This window comes from Stegodyphus dumicola, chromosome 8 (genome assembly GCF_044657685.1).
Source record: "Stegodyphus dumicola isolate Sdum_Otavi_A_Nest chromosome 8, ASM4465768v1".
Lineage (NCBI taxonomy): Eukaryota > Metazoa > Arthropoda > Arachnida > Araneae > Eresidae > Stegodyphus > Stegodyphus dumicola.
The window spans coordinates 70,398,390-70,418,486 of record NC_140775.1 but is presented as its reverse complement, the minus strand read 5'-3'; the positions used below and the strand labels follow the sequence as shown (position 1 = coordinate 70,418,486).

Here is a 20,097-nt window from a genome sequence, read left to right as displayed (position 1 = left end):
TTGCTTTTTTTTTTTTTTTTTCCGCTGTTCGTTTCAGGAGAGATTACAGCAATTGAGATGGATTTCGCTGTTATTATGTTCAGGGTATTATAACCGGCGTGTTTCGCAAGTGTTCTGTCACGTGTTTGAAGCAAAGCAGATTGCTTATGTACTAAAATGGAGCAAAGATCGCAAAGATCTAACCTTAACGTCAGGCAACGCTTTCTTAAAAGATGTTTACCAAATAGCTATTTATTTGAAACCACTGGAATAAATTGGCAAAGCAGCTTTTACTTCATGCCCCATAAAATACTTCCTTGGAAATAATAGTAATGTATTGCTGTAACGAAGTGACTGATTTAAAAACGATGTCTGTTTTTTTAGTAATATTATTAAGATTTATAGCATTAATATTGCTCATGTAATACGCTTTTTTAATGCCGCATATTACATGTCTCTATTGCAAAACGTATCCTGTACACGGTAGTTTAATTTATCTTATCATTATAAGCTTTTAATTACTTCATTCATGGTGTTTATCGCTACGATCAGAAGCTTGTCTTCGATTTTTAAACTACTTTCTAATAAGTTATTGAGTTCAAATTTTGTACATATTTCTGTTTTTAGATAACAACACAAAGTGATGAAACAATCATTTCATAATTCGATTCATTTTTTCTTAAATTTAATGTTGAAAAATTTTTTTCGTACATATCTTCGTTTAACGAACAAGCTCTAGGTCGTAGAAATTTATTGCTGCTAGATTCGGGTAGAGCAAGCAAAAATAATTTACGTGAAATTCGTATGAAATTTTTAACATAAATTCTGATTTTTTCGGGAATTTTCAAAAATCGTTCGATTTTTTCCCGACTATTTAACTTAAGTTCTTTTAAAATTTAAACGTCTAAAAATGCATAGTTGGTGAATTTTGACATTATGGTAACTTGGCGATTGTTTGGCGAAAATCTTTTCTAGATCGCTTATGTGTAGAAAGCTCTAAATTTGTTCTAATATAAGAGCGAAATTTTTTTTTATCTAAAAATAGATACTAATAATACAATGAATTCACTTTTTGCCTAAACACTTATTCTGTCACTATTAAGCAACTGAAAAAGGCAAAACAAAAATACATTTTGAACATTATAAACAACTAAACGACAAATAGTTTTGCAGCATTACGTAGTCTGAAAGTGTCTTTCGCTTCTCATTTTATATTTTCTGCAAATGACCGTTAAAAATTTTTTCTCTGAAAAGGTTAAAAAGCTAAATAGCTATAAAATTATGTACCTTAAAAGCATCTTATTTTCATTTCTATCCGTGCTTCAAATTTCTATTAAAGATAACTTGTCATCTAGGTAGACTACATTGTTATATGGAACTTTGAAAAAGTTCAGAAATAAAGATTAGCCAGCCTTAAATTAAACATACATTACCATGTAAACAAAGAAATTGCCTCTAGCTTACTGAGAAATAAAAATAAACTGTATTAAATTCATTGGTGAATCTTCGGATTATGGTAACTTGTTGATTTTTTGACGAAAATTTGGCGACCAACCCTGCTACAGCAACCTGCAAGTTTTTTTTTTTTTTTTTGTTGTTGTTGTTGTTTTTTTAGACGCCATTTTGTTTTCACAAAGTAAAGGCTTTTTTTTTTTTTTTTTTTTTAACTTAAACATTTTTTACAACAATCTGCTAGCCCAATTACGCTTATGCTAGAACTTTTATGGAATAAAAGTGTTTAATCATGACGAAGATTAGGTGCGAAATTGGGAGAAAGTGCAGAATCGCCCACTGCTTCGCGCGTTTTTAAGAATTGCACATACGCGGTATCCATGTACACGTCGACCTATTTTCACTTTAAAAAAATCCCAGAATTGCACAAAAATGGCACTGCGCACACCCTTGACTTTATCTATGTACACATCGACCTATTTTCACTTAAAAAGTCAAAGAAAATTGACAAAAATCCAATTCTTCTTACTCTTGTAAAAAGCGCCAAACAAAGCGCCAAACAAATAAGTGGACGATTCTGCACTTTAGCAGCGAAATTGTTTCTAAGTGCTTATTAGCTAAAATCACGATCGGAATTTTCCGGAAAATGCCACATTACATGTCTCATGATCTCTCATTTCTGTGAGACAAAATAATCTATGATTCGAACTGTGTACTTCTCAGATTATTGCTAAAGTTCTAGCTAGTAAAGCCTTACCAAAATGTCGCCAAACTACCTTATTCTAAAGATTAGCCGCATAGTTTACATAGTTTGGCAAATTTTTACAGGTTATTAAACGCCCTTCGCCCTCTTAAGGCAAGAATGATAAAAATACATTAATTGGGTGATTTTCTACGCAGTTTTTTTATGTGCTATAAGGCAAAAGTTTTTTTGGCTGAAAGTGGTTTCAAGGCTGCGATATAATTACGTTAATAAAATCCATCGTATCATTCTCAATTTTTTATATTTCATAAGTTTACACACATCTTTTTCAGCATTTCATTTTGAAAGTTGCTTTTATTAATTTTCGTTACTTTTACGGTACTTTAAAATTCTCACATCCAAAGATACATCTGTTAAAAAAGAATTAAAATTTTCAAAGGTTTTGAAACAAACTTTTCAATCTCTTTTAAGAAAAATGATTAAAATAAAAAATTATTACGTTTATTGTTTATCAAAATCTTTTTATTATTACTATTATTATTTTCTTAACTATTCGCGTTTTTATAAGATTTAATTTAACATGCTCAATGGTGTTTGTCACACTGGTAGAAACTTTGCCGTCAATTTTTAAACTTTTCCATGATGGAGCTCAAAATTTGTACGAATACTAAATGTGGATGACAATACAATGTCGTAACGCAATTTGTTAAAAAGTTGCTTCAGATACCGAATTTTTTTAAATATCTTCCTTTAACTATCTAACTCAAACTACTAACTAACCTAATAACTAACCTAACTCAAAAATTAAACTTAAAAACTATTAAATTTCAGAAAATAATTCTTTTCAAAAACTTTATTTCTACAAAGTGTACATTCATATGTAGTAGTATTTGAAAATAATTTTTTTTGAAAACTTTATTTATACAAATCGTGTGCTGATATATAGTAGTATTCAGACATAGGAAAGTTACATGATCTAAAGGCAAGAATATTTTTTTTAATGTAAAAGATTTTATAAAATAAGCTTTTGTTTACAATTCATATAACAGTTAAAAAAATTAGAGGAAAACTCATAGAACATTAAACTAAAGAAAAAAATTCATACAATATTAAAAAATTAGATGAGTAAAATAATTCTAATACAGTACAATATAAACAAAATATTAATAATTTTCATACAAAATTCATCTACAATTTTATATTACGAATAATAAAAGAATAGGCCACCTTCGATAAGTTTATAAACATAATAGCTTTGACTTTTGACAATGGAGCTTATTTATCATATATATTTCTGTTTAAACAGCAATATTCGTTGTTAATACTTTAAAAATTTTCTGTTTGTAAGATTTTGCTTTCTAAAAAAACATTCGTTTCATTTTACGTTCCAAAAAATGCAAATGTCAAAGCTTTTAAAATAAAAATCCTTTCTGTATTTAGTTTCAGAATTATTCAATTGTAGAAATTTAGTTTTTGGAGTTATCCCAAATACATAGTACTTTTTTTAAATGAGAATCAAAATATTTTTACAATTTTTACGCTTTAAAATTTTTATATTTTTAAAATTTTAAATGTTTTTAAAAGTAAACTCTTCTTTGGAAGCGTAAAAAAGCTTTTTATATCGTAATCTGAAGTTTAGATACTGATTTTTTTCCGGGATATTTTAATTATATGGTACTTTTTACAGTACGAATTCGTGAAATTTTAACATCGTCATATTGAATTTCTTTAGGAATAAATGATAATTTCAGATGCAATATATTCGCGTTATTAATAGTTTGTATTAAATCTAGAATTCACAAAAACTAACTATACCTTGTTGGTAGAATGTCTAAATTTTTTCCGTCTCAAAATTTGTAAGAAATCAATAGTGATTTTTTAATTTTGTTTCAATGTTTCGTCTGCGATATACTTTATGTGAAATTTAAACACTGGAAATAATTATATTTTTTTCTCAATTAGTAATGACAGTAATCTGTTTCTGAGCATTAAACTCGTTTAGCTTAAAGAATGTTATCAATCTTTTAACAGCTTCAGTCAGAAAGTGTGATGGATTTACATCAGACAGATTAAGTAGAAAATTCGAATCTAACATTGGTAATGAGTCGGGAACAAAGAATATACTGATGGCTGTAAAAGTACTTCTTGTGATTTATTGTCGTTCATTAGCACATACCTATGAGAATGATGTTAATTACATAAATCTTAAAGACTAAAAGATATCAACGTTAAAAAGCGAAAAAAAGATTTTTCTTTCGATACATATGGAGCATTTAACAATGTCGGCGTCAAAAGATGAAGAGAAAAATTTTCAATGCATACATATTAACGTTTAAGAAACGAGAATATTAAATTACGAAGAAATGCTTTTTCCTTCCCCTACGTCTTGATTAGACCTTAAAAAAACGAAGAAATAATTCCTCCTTATACAAATGGAGACGATTAAAAAGTATTTGATGTGACCAGCACGTAACTTCCCTCCAATTCCATGTTTTAAATACCAACGAGCTTTAAGTACAGTATAATTTCAAGTTGCTGATTTGTAAACAACTTCTAATTTATTGTTCCAATAAACAGAAAGTTATGTAATATGAAATTTTGGATAATGTTTTATCAGGCATAATTAGCCCTATGTAAAAACTGTTTTTTTCTAATTTTATACAAATATAGCGAAATGTTTGTGCCTTTACTATTAAAAAATAGAATATTTTAATAGGATTCTATTAAAAAATATTCTTTTTGGGCAGTTTAATAATATGTAACTTAATTGATTTTTAATCAAAGAAAATTAAATATTTAGAATATATTTAAAATAAATACTTTGAAACGAATATCATAATTTTATTTTGTGCTATTTTTTTAGTGTCAAGAAATTTCATTTCATATTGATCTTTTCAGCCCGTGATATCTAGGCACAGAGAGTGCTTACACATTTTTAGAACGATTTCTGTAAAGAATTAGAGAAAAATCATATTTGGGTATAAAACATTTCTGGCAACAACATATTGTCTGAAATGGGAAATATCGACTGCTGTTTTTAAATTCACTCCTATTTTAAAATACCGTATGTAAAAAGCTGTGGATTGAAGGGCATGTTTTCGCGCTTTCCGAAGACGAGAATTTCTATTCCATAATTAAAAAATGTTATGAAATGCATGGTATTAAAATTCTTAAGTACAAAACTAGCCGTATTATTAAACGGAAAGAGAAAAACCTTCAATCATTACTTCTACATTGAAAAAAAAAAACCTCCAAACGAATTCTCGAAGAAGGCATGCAAGGCCTGTAATGTTTCTTAAGTTAATTCTTTGATGATAAAAGAAAATATGCTGACCCAAAAATAAATTGCAGAGTCTTTAAATACATCTATATCAACCATAAATAAAATAATAAACTAAGATTTACAACTTAAAAAACGGAATATTCAGGAATTTATGTTGATACATGTTTCTCAAGGCAGAACAATTTGTAAAACACTGTATGAGAACTATATATATATGTAAGATAAAAATATATGAATCAGAATTATAATATAACTATAAACATTAATTCTTCCTCTTTATTCTAAAATCGTAATAACTTCTCTGCATTGTGTCATTCAAATTAATCATGCGATCTTACGTAACCGTTAATACCAGATGCCTCTTGACAACCAATCACCGAATTGTAAACCGAAACTTTTCTCTTCGCGTGCTTCCATCTTTCATAACGACGCACTTCAGCTTTTGCTTTCTACTGTGCTAAGATGTAATTTCGCTGGCTTGCTTTCTATCCCAACAATATCAAAAATGTAAATCATCTGTGGAAAGGCACGACTAGAGTGCCAAGTGATTGTGGCCACAAATATCAATTGGAAATAAAAATGGAATTAAAATCGCTTCTACTGCCAAGTTTTATTTACGAAGTCAACACATTAGCTTACGACGCAATCAGATTACTTCCTCTTCAATATAGGATAACTACGCATCTACAGTGTTCCGACCTTCATTTCCTTGTGCTTTTATTATGACAATAAAGCCGGTAAGGATAGTTTCCTGCAGCCTGAAACCTCAATGGAAAATTTAATTCAGCTCTTCAAATCATCGTTTTGTGATAACTCCAAGATAATGTGAAAGAAGTGAATCATCAAGTTTGTTTTTTCAGTGCTTAAAAAATAACAGATCATTCTTCTGCTGTGGTGTTTTGCAAGTGCTTCAATAAATAATCACGCGTAGTGTTTACAGATTGAAAGTAATATCTCGATAAACTGAGAAGTTCGAATGATAGTAAAAAGGAATATTGAATTTGCTTCGCCGATCTCTACAATATTTAGAAAAAAAAAGTGCTTTAAATCATCAGTGAATTACCGTGTAGGAATTCAGCATTACAGCGAGTTCAAGGTCGATCTGAGTTGGTGTTTGCAAGTATGTGCGACAGAAAATTATTTGCACTTCCGCTTTTTCAACAGCTCAAAAATTATTACATTAGTGTGAATCTAGCTCAGGAACTAAATTATTAAATGTGCATCGGATTCTATAGTTTTCATTTCAACTTTGGTTAAAATTTCTGCAATTTGTTTTGATAAAATCTGAAATTCTTGTTCATTAATTTTTCTAATTTTTCATAATTATGTGTGAGCAAAGTAATTAATTTTAAGCTATTTAAATTACTCATAGGGAAGGATTTAAGATAAGTTTTTATGTTTTTGGAATTTTGTTGAGAATTTTGAATACGAATTTTAAAATTATTCTAAAAATAAAGATGTTAAAAATAAGTGAAATTGTTACAGATGCGTAATATAAAATTATGGTAAATGCATGTTAAAATTTATGAGTTATTGTGTGTTAAGTAAAGTATGATGAGGGTGTACTGGTTCCTTCAACAGAGGCCTGTAATTACCTCTGTACAGTTGTTCCCTTCACCCTCTTCAAGTAAGATAATGTTGGAGGCTCTCATTTTATGAGTGTTTGTAATTTTTTTATATTATTATTATATTCTTTTTATTATGGAATGTATTAGTGCAGTTCTCAAAGGCCAGTTACCTTAATGCAAGGAACGGAGGCCTTTTCAAGTAACTGTCTAGGCACCCTGGGCCACCAGTGCAGAGAACACACTGGTTAGCTCAAGAGGACAGCCCTATTGATGGATATGTTTGTTTAGAAGTATTGCGAGGCTTCCAGTTTGGTAAAATCAGGAATTGCAAATGAAAGATAATAACGGTGAAACCATATTTTCTGAAGCTTACTCCTATTATTATATGCTGTTAAAATATAATTTATCAGTATAGAAATAAGTATCATAAATATTTATGTGCATTACATTTAATTATAAGTAATGATTGTGTAAAAGTTTATTTTGTGATATTCTGTAATAACAAGAACCTTCCCTGAAGAATTATGATTATGTGAACTCTCAAACAAAAAGACTTTTGGACTGAAATGCTGAAAAATTCAATAGGACTCTAAAAATTAAAAATTTATTAAAAAAAATTGATATTTATAAATTATACTTTACAGGACAAAAATTTTATGATTTATGTTTTTTTTTTTTTTACATTTGCTAGTGCTTTAACTATTTCTCTTTCAAAAGGCTTCTCTGTCGCTACACCTTTTTCTTTTTGAAGGGGGGAATATGTAAGATAAAATTATATGAATCAGAATAACTAAAAACATTAATTCTTCCTCTTTATAACTTCTCTGCATTGCGTCATTTCTAGATCACTCTATGGCCCGCGCAATTCTGATGAAGTAATAATTAAGAACTGAAACTGACCTTGTAAACCAAAACTTTTCTCTTCGCGTGCTTCCATCTTTCATAACTACGCACTTCAGCTTTTGCCCTCTGCTCTGCTAAGATGTAATTTCGCTGGCTTGCTTTTTATCTCAACAATATCAAAAATGTAAATCTTCTGTGGAAAGGCACGACTAGAGTGCCAAGTGATTGTGGCCACAAATATCAATTGGAAATAAAAATGGAATTAAAACTGCCTCGACTGCCAAGTTCTTTAAATACTACGCAATCAAAATTCTTCTTCAATATGGGTCTAATCACGCGTCTACAGTGTTCCGTCTTTTCCTTTGTGCTTTAATATGACATATATATATATAGATAAATAAATGGAAACCCTGTGACTGGCCGAAGCATGGGTTTGCTACGACTGAAGAAAAAAGTCTGCGTGTTATCGAAAGCAAAAAGAAAATGTATAAAAACCTGGTTCCATCAAAGCAAAGAAAGTTTTATTAGGGGCATAATGATTTCCATAGGAGTAACATACAATGGGAAATTAAAAATAATATTGAAGGAAAATGTTAAAACCAACTTAGTGTACTAGCAAGAGAAGTTTTTACGCCCGATATTCACCAAAAAAAAAAAGTTCTATTTATTCTTTATTCCAATAACTTTGAAAGAGTGAAACTTCATCAAGATAAAGCAGGAAGTCATAATTCGAAAAATACAGCTGCTTTCTTTAAAATAAAATGAACACTGATATAGGTATTGCATATATATCTACGGACTCTTGAAAAGTCCTTGAAGTTTTATCTATAAACTATTGTGCCTTTTGGTCTCTTGAAAATATATCTGAGCCGAAACAAACCACGATTGGTGGACTCTGAAAAGTAATGCAAAAGGAATAGAAATCAGTATGTCTGGAAATTTTAAGAAAAACCCTTTCTATCATGGAAATCATATTAATTTTAATATGATAATTAAATTATGATAGATTAATAATTATAACTAAATTAAAAAAGATAATCCTTACATTTTAAACATTAATTAAATGTCCCGAAATCCTTCTAAACTCATGTAGACACTCTGTTTCGGTAAACAATGCTTATTCAACTGCAACAATATGTTATTGTCTAAATGTGCAATAATATGTCACGTTGATTGCTGCAAAATTATTATGAGCTTTGAGTATAATTTTCGGTTGTCCAATTTTACTCACAATTTAATTGACACCGTATCCAAGCTTAAATACGAAAAATAGAAGTTTATGGGAGTTTGATGTAAGAGATATCGTGGACAAAAAATCATAACACACATACAAAGAGAAAGATAAACATCATTGTAAAAATACCAAAAATCCCTAATTAGTCTTTATTTACTGATAATTCGCTATCGAATTTTTGGACTGAAAATACTGCCTTCTTTACCTATGTATATAGATGGTGGAAGGTTAAAAAAATAACTAAGAGGTGGATCTTCTTTACATACATATTGATAGTTAGAATATGTCAACATTAAAAAAGTGAAAAAAGCGTTTTCTTTATATGCATTTGAAAAAATAGATATTAAAGGACGAAGAGAAGAGTTTTTATTACATTCACCTGGATGTTAAAAGATAAAGAGGCCTTTCTCCCCTCCCATCTTAATAGTTAAAGTAAGGTTAGGTTATTATTCTGATTGTAATAAGGCACAAGGGCTTCTGTTTAAGGGGAGGTATGCCTTCGTTGAGGACTTAACATCAATGACAGGAAAGTGCATTCATGTTACGCTATAGAAAATCCCGAAAACTCCCTTACAGTCAGCTCGTTCGTCGGCATTTGAACTTAAGTTAAACTATTAAGTGTTTAGCCCTATAACTGTTCACTGCTTGGCCCTGACTAGATAGAAATATCGTTTTCTTTATCTTTACCTGAACAGACTATAAAAGTCGAACAGACTATAAAAGTCGAACAGACTTTTTTTCTTTTTACATGTTTCTTGACGACTATAATATCAACCTTGAAATAAGAGTAAATGGTTTTCTTTATTTAAACGTAAAATTTAAAAGAAGAGAGCTTTTTGTTTATTTATATGAAAAGTCCACAGTTATGAACATAAAAAGGTGGGGAGAGACGGTTTTTCCTTATATACGCAACTTGCCTATTAAAAGATGAACGGACGGGTTTGTTTGCATGTATTATTTTGAGTGAAAATCAAAGATTGAAAGTGATGATAATATATCACCTGCATTATAAAATTTTCGAATTCTTAAATTGAAGGAAATTTTGAAAGAATTCACTTCAAAAAAATGAAGTATCTTTTACGCTGAGAAATTTTTGAAGAGTTGTGAGCACTGAAAATTTTTGGTTGGGATTATTTTGAGCAATTTTGAATAAGCTTTTTATGTTTGTTTGTTTGTTTTTTAAATATTTCATTGCCATTCTAAAAAGAGAAATTGTAGTTGAACTATAGCAATTTTGGTGCAGAAATTGACAGGATTTTTAGGCAAAATTAAACCAAAATAGATTACTCAATGAAGCTTCCTTTACCGTTTCTACATATCTGAGTAAATATTCATAATTTTATATAATCATATTACCCTGCTTTGAGGTATTTCTTTTTCTCTATTTCTCTGCTTCTTGTTACGTTAAGTTGCTTTTTATAAACCACGAGGATAAGAAAACTGATTACAAGCATATCATCTCTGCAAAAAGGTTATAGTTTAAAAAGATTTTACTTCTTTCAATCAAGAAAATCACGTCTGATCAAAATATGACAAAATTTCCAATAGACGTGGTATAATATTTTCCATTCATCTTCCGAAATGTAATATTGCTTATTAATATAATAAGGGGAGCTATTTAAAAACTACATATAACTCTTAATAATAATATTTATCTATAAAAGTAATTGTACGTACATTTACTTAATTAACCTAATTAAAAACTCTTCTGCTCTCATACATGACGGCAGCATCTATAGTTTGCTAAGCTACAAAATAAAGTGTATCAAGTGATTAAAGGGGAAAGAGGGTTAAATTAAATAAAAAGAAGGAAAAAGGAAGCCTTGCTTTCTGGCTATTTTAAAATGCAAACAGTTAAAGCCTTAAATAAAATTTTTCATTAAGTAAGTAAAAATAATACATTTTAAATTGATGAACTAAGTACTTGCTTTTAATAAATTTCAAATTTTAACTAAAAAAAACAAACTATTTGCAATTTTTCAGCTTTCAATCCAACATTTCTTGTTTGAATTAAAAATTAAAACATACAGAAAAATATCAAAACTCTAAAAATTATGAAATTATAATTTTATTAAAAAAGAACATCAGTGCATGAATAAATTTAAGCATTGTTAATCCACATTAAGTCAAATTATTATTCCTGCAATGCTGTAAACTCTTGTCCAATGACAGCAAGCCTTGGAACGCATAAATGGATTCACACATCATCATTTATGAGTTCTCTATGCACCCCACAATTTTGTACAATTAACAGAAAGGGGAGGTGAATATACATAATAATTGCCCCCATAATGCCTCATATATATATATATATATATATATATATATATATAAAATATAGAGAGAGAGAGAAAGAGCGAGAGAGATTTAAACTTGCTTTCGAAAGCTGAAAGAGAGCATTTAAATATCCAAACTTTCCTCAAATTTGAAGAAACAGACTATAAAATTTATTTATTTTTTCTTTTGGGAAGAGAAATTATTATTCAGAGAGATGAGATTAAACTAATGTAAGCTTCAATCAGCCAGACACTTGTACGGCTGAGGAGAATAAATCGTTTGTCTTTCGAAATGCATTCAACTATCTACCTTGAAACAGCTACTGAAATTTAAGTATTTTTAAAGCAGTCCGAAACTACTTTATTTCTTTTCTTGTGCATTATTTTTAATCTGATAGATTCTGAAAAGAAATAAAAAAATCATTACCTGTATTCTGTCTTCTGGCAGATCTGTTTTCAGAGATAGCATTTCTCTTGCGTAGACGTCCGGGTAATGAGCGTCTTTGAAAGCCTTCTCGAGTTCTTCCAGTTGGTAACTGGTGAATATAGTCCTGAAATTATACATATATTTCTCTTCAGAAAACACGATTTAATGTTTCATACAGTTTAATCTCAATACTCTTTTATTATGATATTTATCTATGGAGTCTAAGCTTTGCAAACTAGTATTTCAGACATCATGCCCACTTGAACAAATACGCATAATCAGGGAATATTAGACTATGCCTTATTCATTGAAGTAAAAACAATAAATTTCTATATAAGAATGCTGTTATTTAAATTTCTTTTCTTAGGATGATTTTACTATGATAAATACTTACTGTTTAGTATAATCATTGAAATTATTTAAGTTAGCTTTTGTATGGAAAGTTAGATATAGTTATACGTTGTATCTTGCAAACTCTTCTCTTAATCGCAAGTTAAATGCGTATACCCACACATCATTCTGGTATACTCAGAGATGCAAAGAAATATTTGTATCATTTTATGCTGGTTTCTATATCAGTAAATTGAGCTCAAGGAATTCTGAATTTTTGTGTACAATGTATACAAATGTGTAATGTACCATGTATAAATACAATGAGCAAATCTTTCTCAATAGAAAGGATACTCAACTTTGATTCCTTTTAATTTATGTTTCTCATTGCGGGAAAATTTAGCTTGGAATAACCTCACGATTACGCTGCATGTTAGTACTTTGATAGGTTTTAGGTGTTAAACTGGAATCTGAAGAATTAGATTGTACTTTTTTTTCCAGACGTTATTAATTTCATTATACAAAAAAAATACTTTTTTGCCAAAATAGAAAATATCGATATTTCTTGCGTCATAACATGTGTAAAAAGGAGTTTTTTTATAGTTTGCAAAGTTACTTTTATTTTGTATTAACCAGGTTATTTACAATTTCAGCCCTTACTATAATTTCTCCTTTCAGTTTCCTCATCAGAAATGTAAGTGAGTTAGAGAGTATTTAAGCTGAGGTTTCTGGATTGCAAGACAGAGCTTGTTTCTGCCTCTCGAAACTTGAAGCCATCTCTGTTAAGTTTGTAATTAGTTGATTTTGCGTTATTTGTTGACATTTAAATTGATACAATGGTTAGATTTTTTTTTTTTTTTAACCAGCTTAGATTCTCTTCTTCAGGTTGAGTCTGTCAGGTATCAGGCACTTGCTACCTAGCATTTTATGCAAAACGCACCAAACACAATGCTTCCTAAGTCCGTTTGTTTGGGTCACCCACTAAAGTCCGACATCCCCTTAATAGAGCTCAGGTGTAACTCTTTACTATTGAGAATACCTATAGTAGTCAAGCGAGTGTGGGCAAGAGCATAATACTCATATATAATATGGTGTGCTGTTTCCTCGTTCTTACAGCATTTCCTCCATATAGGGTCTTGTTGAAAAGGTCCCATAGCATGAAGGCGTTTTCTGAAATAATAATGCTCCGTGATGAAGCCCACTGTTATTTGTATCTTCAGTCTTGGACACCTAAGAATTTCAGAAGCAATATAAGCAGACAGCTTAGATTTAAATATAATTGTGCAGTCCTTAGATGACTAGTCCATGTTTTAAATTTTAATTGACTATTACTTTAGTTTCATCGCCCAAGTGGCAGTTGATTTTAAGCACAAGTTTGCATTTATGTTTAAAGTTTGCATTTCTGCATTTATGTTTGAAAAAACTGAAGAAACTTGAAAAGGTTGTTTTAAACCTTTTCTAGTTTCTTCAGTTTTTTCAAGTTTCTTCAGACGCAGTGATAATTCGCTCAACATCTGTTTTTGAGTTAGATCTAGTTTGTGCTTCCAAGCACTAAAACTCTATAAGTTGATTGATTTAAAAAAAAAAAAAAAAAAAAAAAAAAAAAAAAAAGCTAATCCTGGATAAAAAGTCCCAATGTAAATAGTTTTCCCTTATATTAAGTATAATAAAAATAATTCATAAGGTATACACTAACTTTTCTCAGATATGAAGTTCCTGCTTGTTAAGCTTTCCAAATTATAAATTTAATCCCCTGGTACCAAGAATATACAGGGTGATTATAATTAAAGTTCGATTTCAAAACGCTCTAACTTTAAAACTACCGGTCAGAATGACTTGATATTTTACCAGAACAATTCTGAGGCAATGAAATTTTGTTTGGTGAAGAAAAAAATATTTCTAAAATGTGCCGATAGAGGGCGCTCTCAGGGGTAAGGCCTAATTGCTAACACAGGAATGTTATTAGCCAAAAGGAAGTAATAGATAGAGGGGTTTATGACAGGTGAAAAGACAGTCACAGCAAACAGTTTAACGAATACGTGTGTACAGCGAAAACAATAATAGTGACAAGAGAAAAAAGAGGAGCTTTGTGAAACTAACACCTTACGCATAAGTTGTTCGATATAGCCTCCGCCTTGTTTCCCTACTAATTGGAAGCGCAAAACAGCCTGTTCCACAAGAGTTCGGAGGGTCTCTGTGCTGATGCTATGAATGTGGTCGTGATACTTGCCTTCAAGTCGGCTCTAGATTCTCAATCCACCCACTGTAAATAACATTCTTCAAAGAAAAAAAAATCACACGGGTTTAGTCGGGCGCACCTGGCAGCCGCCTAGTTGGAAAATGGCAACGTATGATTTTATGAGTGATCAGCAGCTACTTCACACAAGTAGCAATGTCCGGTGGAGAGCCATCTTGCATGAATATTGCGTGATCCACACATTGACGCTGCTGAATTGCCGGAAAGACATGGTTAAGCAAAAATGCTTCATACTGCTTGACAAAACAGTAGAGCTAACGGGACTCGCAGGTGTGATCTCGAAGAAGAACGAAGCGATGACAAACGCTGCCATTATTTCACAACACACATTGACCTTTTTAGACTGAAAAGGTAATGGCTGTAGCGGGAACGGATTCTCGATCGCTGATACCCTACAATTTTGAGTATTTACATAACCTTGCAAATGGAATTGGGCTTCGCTAGACCACGGAATGTTCTCTAGCCATCCGTTGTCTACTTCTATCCTGGCAAGAAATCATTGTGCAAACGATTCACGTATTTCTTGGTCAGCAAGTAGCAATTTCTGCACACGAGTTATCTTGCGTGGATAACGGTGCAAAATGTTCCATAGGACATTACGCACCTTGCTGATAGGTATATCCAACATTCGTCCAATTTTATCGTACACTGCTGATTCCTGCATCACTATTCGTCTATTCCTGTAACGTTGTGGCCACATATTCCACTGCCGCCGTCGTAACTGGTTTTCGCCCTTTACCTCGTTTCACGTCAAATAAACCGGTCTCTTCGAATTTATCTATCATTTTCTACAGGCCGTAAGTGGTCATAGGGCCGGATTTTATGCCTTTTAATGTCTGAACTTCCTGATAGCTGTTAACGCAGAGTCACCGTTCTGATGGAAAAGCTTCACGAATAGAGCGCGATCCTCCTTTGTCAGTCATGATGAAACATTCAAGCAAAGCATTACGTGTTCCGCTAGTGTTCTGCATTTTTATCACAGCTATGTCTGTGGTGCGTATGTAGTGTCTTAGGAATGTGCATACCTCCACAACAATCATCTGAGCCCTGACAACGCCATCTATCGGCACATTTTGGAACTAGTTTTTTTCCTTCACCAAACAAAATTCCATTGCCTCACGATTCTTCTAGTAAAATATCAAGTCATTCTGTCCAGTAGGTTTTAAAGTTAGAGCGTTTGTAAATTGCAGCTTTAATTATAATCATCCTGTATATTGTTATAAAATCTTGTCAAGTTAGTAAAGTTTTAAAAATATATTCAAACATTTTATTTTAAAAGCACTTTTTCTCTCGAAGACGAAAAATATTTTTTAAAATTTAAATCAATTCACTGAGCTCATAATGTCTGACTATCGAGTTATCGATATATATCATAATATGATAGTCTCTGTTCTCGAGATCGGAGGACAAAAATGCTGAAAGATTTCACTTGTTATCCCAACTGATATAATTATTTTCAATATTTCCCCCCAGTCCCCCTATCATTTTTCTTTATTTTTGTATTCAAATAGTGCATTTAAGCATTATGTAAAATTGAAAATATTTTATTTCAGTGCAATTTAAAAGTAATGTAAGTTTAAGGTTTATTATATTGAATAATTATTGCATTCGTTTTCACTTCCTTGTACGAAGTAAAAAGGAAGTATTGTAATTGCGAAAAGTTTTAGGCAGCATATTTCAACGAAAATATCCATTTTGACCGCTATCGAATGCAATTTAACGATGTTTTTGCGTGACATCTGTATGTATGGACAGAATAAAATACTCTTTTCCTTCAAAAAAAATTATAAAACTGTAAAATTATTTCTGAAGAGAATTTTTCGTGGAGTTTGTACAAACGTATGTACGTACGTGCGTACGTACGTATCTCGCATAACTCAAAAACGAGTAGCCTCAGAACGTTGAAATTTTGTATATAGGACTGCTATAACATGTAGATGTGCACCTCGTATTTTGGTTGCAATCGTCCGCACCAAACGTATATAAATATATTTATATATATATCCACTCTGTTACCCGGCTCAGTTATCTCACTTTTACTTTAACTAGTTTTACTAGTTACTTTTTTTGCTTTAAAAATTATTGTATTATGTTGTTTTTATCTTCCGGTTAAGGTTTTTTATGCCTTTCGTAAATCTGTATGCAATGTTTTTAGAATTATCAACAATTTTAAAGTTGTTTAAGTGCTGCTAAGCCTTTTTTTTTATGGCGGCCATTGATTGTTTACATTTGAAACAGCAGACTAGTGGATTTGTTGCCAATCTACAGAAACTTAGCTTTGCAACAACAAAGATAACGCCTTCATTTATTATTGCCAATTAAATCATGCTTAATCCTTTCTGGAATTTTTTCGAGTAAATAAGTGTTTAAGATTTACTTCGTAATTTTGAATATAGATATTTTGAGTTTTTATGTATTTTTGCCTTCTCGCGAAGTGAGAACTGAATTAATTGAATGAGAAATACTCAATCGTCTGTGAAAAACTTTTTCTTTTTTGTTTTATTTGCTTAATTTCTTTTATACATCATTCTAGCTTTATTATTTATTATAGTATTTGAATAGAACATGTGGCAACGATTAGATAATTCTATTCTTTAAATGATATTAATTTTGTGCATTATGAGTTATAATATGAACGAAATATAATACTGTTAAGTGAATCTAGCGCCAGAGTGTCGCTATGGTAAACAAATACTAGAGTGAATTTTAAAGAATGCATTTATTCTATTGTGGTTTATTCGCTGTCGGCGAAGTAGATTTAATTCAATCCAATAAGTTTAAATGAAATGCCAGAAAAAATGTGTATAATTTAATATTCCGTACAAGGAAGTCATGTGGTGTACACATCAGAAGTTTTTTTATTATTAGCCACTAAAATGCTGCTTAAGGAGACAGTGCTGGCAGCATCGTATAATTTTTTAAATATAGGGTCTCATGGGAATTTTTAAATTCTTGGCATTAAAGCTTTTCGAATTGAAAGTCAGGATGATATGCTTTGTGTTACAAACTACGTTCTTCACGTATCTTGGTTTGCTGAATCACGCCCATATTTTGACCAGAGATTTCCGTTAAACTCGGAGGTTTTAGTCCTCTGAAACACAAAGAAAATCATTCTCGAAAATTGCACCTTTCAAAAAGATAATATTTTCTTTTCCCTGACGGTAGTCAGAAGTAGATTGCTTTAACATAATTTCTTTTAATTAAGCATTTTTTGTTTGTTTATTCTTTATTTGCCAAAACACTATCGAGTTTACTATTTGAAATCATTAAAAAAAAAAAAAAAAAAATAGACCCAGCTGTCCTGTAGGGTTCCTCACTCCTTTTTGCTTAAGATGAACGTCGAGGAACCTGGCGGACTATGTAGTGACTTATCGTTAAGTTAAGAACAACTAAGACGTAGACTCGAGAAGGGTTAAAATACCTTTGACTTCTCTCAAATAAAAATAGCATCTTCTTGGGCTTACAGGAAGCCTCTACTAGGGCTTAGAATAAGAAATAGGGCACAAAGCTATAGTTAACTAAACGAGACTTAGCTGAAGCTAAACACAAATATCTAACGTAGTTGGCCTTGATTTAAACTAGCCATTGAATATCAAAAGGCACCTGATAATACGGCCGATCGTAACAGTTTCAAGAGTGACTGAGGCAGAAGGCAAACATGCGCTACTAAGGATTCCTAGCACTTTCTTTCGAAGTTAGTTGAATCTTCCTTAAATACTTTTTCTAATTCATTTGCATTCAAAGCGATTCTAAAAACTCATTTTGGTAGGGAGCTGTAAGTGGAAACAAGAATTTATAGCAAAGGGCTATGAAATTAAATAACTGTTATAAAATTAAAATATACCTTACAGCCCTACCAACCACAGAGTCCAACAGCAGGATGCATATTCCTGCTCAAGAGTTAACCAAGTCTATACGCTGACTGAAAATCTACAGCAGACTTTTCCGAAAGCGGAATAGCTTCCGATTGCTTATCCCCAAGCCACTGACACCAGGGACTAGTGACTAGTCGGCTGACCCTAACGAGAACAGCTAAGGTACTTCTATTTCAGTTTAAAGCAAAAGGCAAAGTAGTGTGATGTGGACAGTACCTTGCTCTTCAATTAACAAGACGAGCCTTACGGGCCTCCATCCACGGCAAACGCGTAGGCAGTTAAGAAGGAACAAAAGGAATGTTACAGCAGGTTCTCCGAAAAGAAAATCACAAGGAAGAAAGAAAAGATATAAAGCAAAGGAAGACACCCGAGGTTTCAACACGTGGCGGTTAAAAACTCCAATATTAATACTATAATTTGGAGAATAATTTTGTTTAAATTATTCTCCATGATATAGGACTATAATTTGTTTTGGCTGCGATAGTTATATAGCCGATGAAAATTTTTAATCGATATTTGTTAATATGCGTTGCTACCTTTTTTGCATGTGCTATCTACTGAATTCAACATCTTACAGAACTTTTGGGATTGCAGTAATTACTTCGAGCAGTGTTGAAACGGTTCCTTCTGCGGGGAGGCCACTGAAAGATTGAACAATTTGAAAGATTCATAATTGTTTGCTTTCAATCTTTTCTATTTTTTCTTTTCTTTTTGTAGGTGATGTTCAGTAACGAGTAAATTTCCTTGAATTTTTCTAGTCCATTCGTTGAGTTCTGCATTATAGGGAAAGGTTAATTATTCATATTTAGAGAAATAACCATCAACATTTTATAGAGTCTTCTGGCGGTAACATGAATCAGAATCTAATCGCCCGGTTTAAAAGAACTGGATCAATCTACTATCTTCCGGGAAGAGACCCTAAGCGCATTATGCTCATTGACGCAGCAGTGGAAGCTTTACAAGAGAAGTGAGTACCAATGGAACCTTCTTGAGGTTCTCCTCGTCATCTCTCTGATCAACTAGGCATCGCCAGAACATATCTTCAGAAGATTCTCAAACGGGATGTAAAAATGTTTCTATACGAGATGCATATGGTTCGAGCTTTCGATGCCTATTTAACCAGAGCAAAGAGGGACAGAGACAGATGAATCCTTAAGGCCACTCTGCCGTTCAGCTTCTACCGCTGCATCAGTGCGCATAGTGAGCTCAAGACCTCTTCCCGGAAGACAGCAGACTCTCCAGACCGGACGTTTAGTTTCTTAGTCACGTTCATTCTGAGATTAAATTTGTTTAGGTTCTTAATCATGTACACTCGGAGATATTCTGACTAAGTTGTTGTATTCTATCTGAGTTTCAATAATTGATTTTTCACTGGAATAGAAAAAAGATGAGTTTTGCTGCTTACTAGACATGATACGTACCGATTTTAATTTAGAACGTATGTTCTATAACATACATTAAATAAACAAATAAGTGAAAATAAAATAAAATATAAAAGATTGACAACGAATACGTTATGAATTTTTCAAACCCTTCAGCCTTTCAGTGGCCAACCTGTACAATGAGTTTATTGTACCAAAATCATAAACCTAAACCTAAAAAAATTCTCACAGAATACTGTAAAGTTTTCTAAGCTCTCTCTCTGGATGATCTGATGTTTTAACGTGTTCACTAATTATGCTATTGCTTTTAATTAGCTATCTTTTTTAATAAGTCCTTCTATTTAAGAAGTTCCTAACCTTCTGAGTTCTGAAAAATTTCTTAATGTGCTTCTATTGCAGTTCCAAACTAAACTCATCTCGCGTTTTGTCTGCAAATTTATGTGGCTTCTACGTATTAAAGATAGAATACGAAAAATAAAATTTTTAGT

At 31.5% G+C, this 20,097-nt stretch overlaps 1 protein-coding gene across 1 annotated transcript in view; it reads right to left on the bottom strand.

The window, feature by feature from the left end:
• LOC118192553 (uncharacterized) overlaps window positions 1-20,097 on the bottom strand; it is a 306,776-nt gene that overhangs the window by 54,643 nt on the left and 232,036 nt on the right. Inside the window, exon 3 of the mRNA XM_085821984.1 lies at window positions 11,766-11,889. Within this exon, the coding sequence (XP_085678110.1) occupies window positions 11,766-11,889 (124 nt within the window). The remainder of the gene's footprint in view (window positions 1-11,765; window positions 11,890-20,097) is intronic.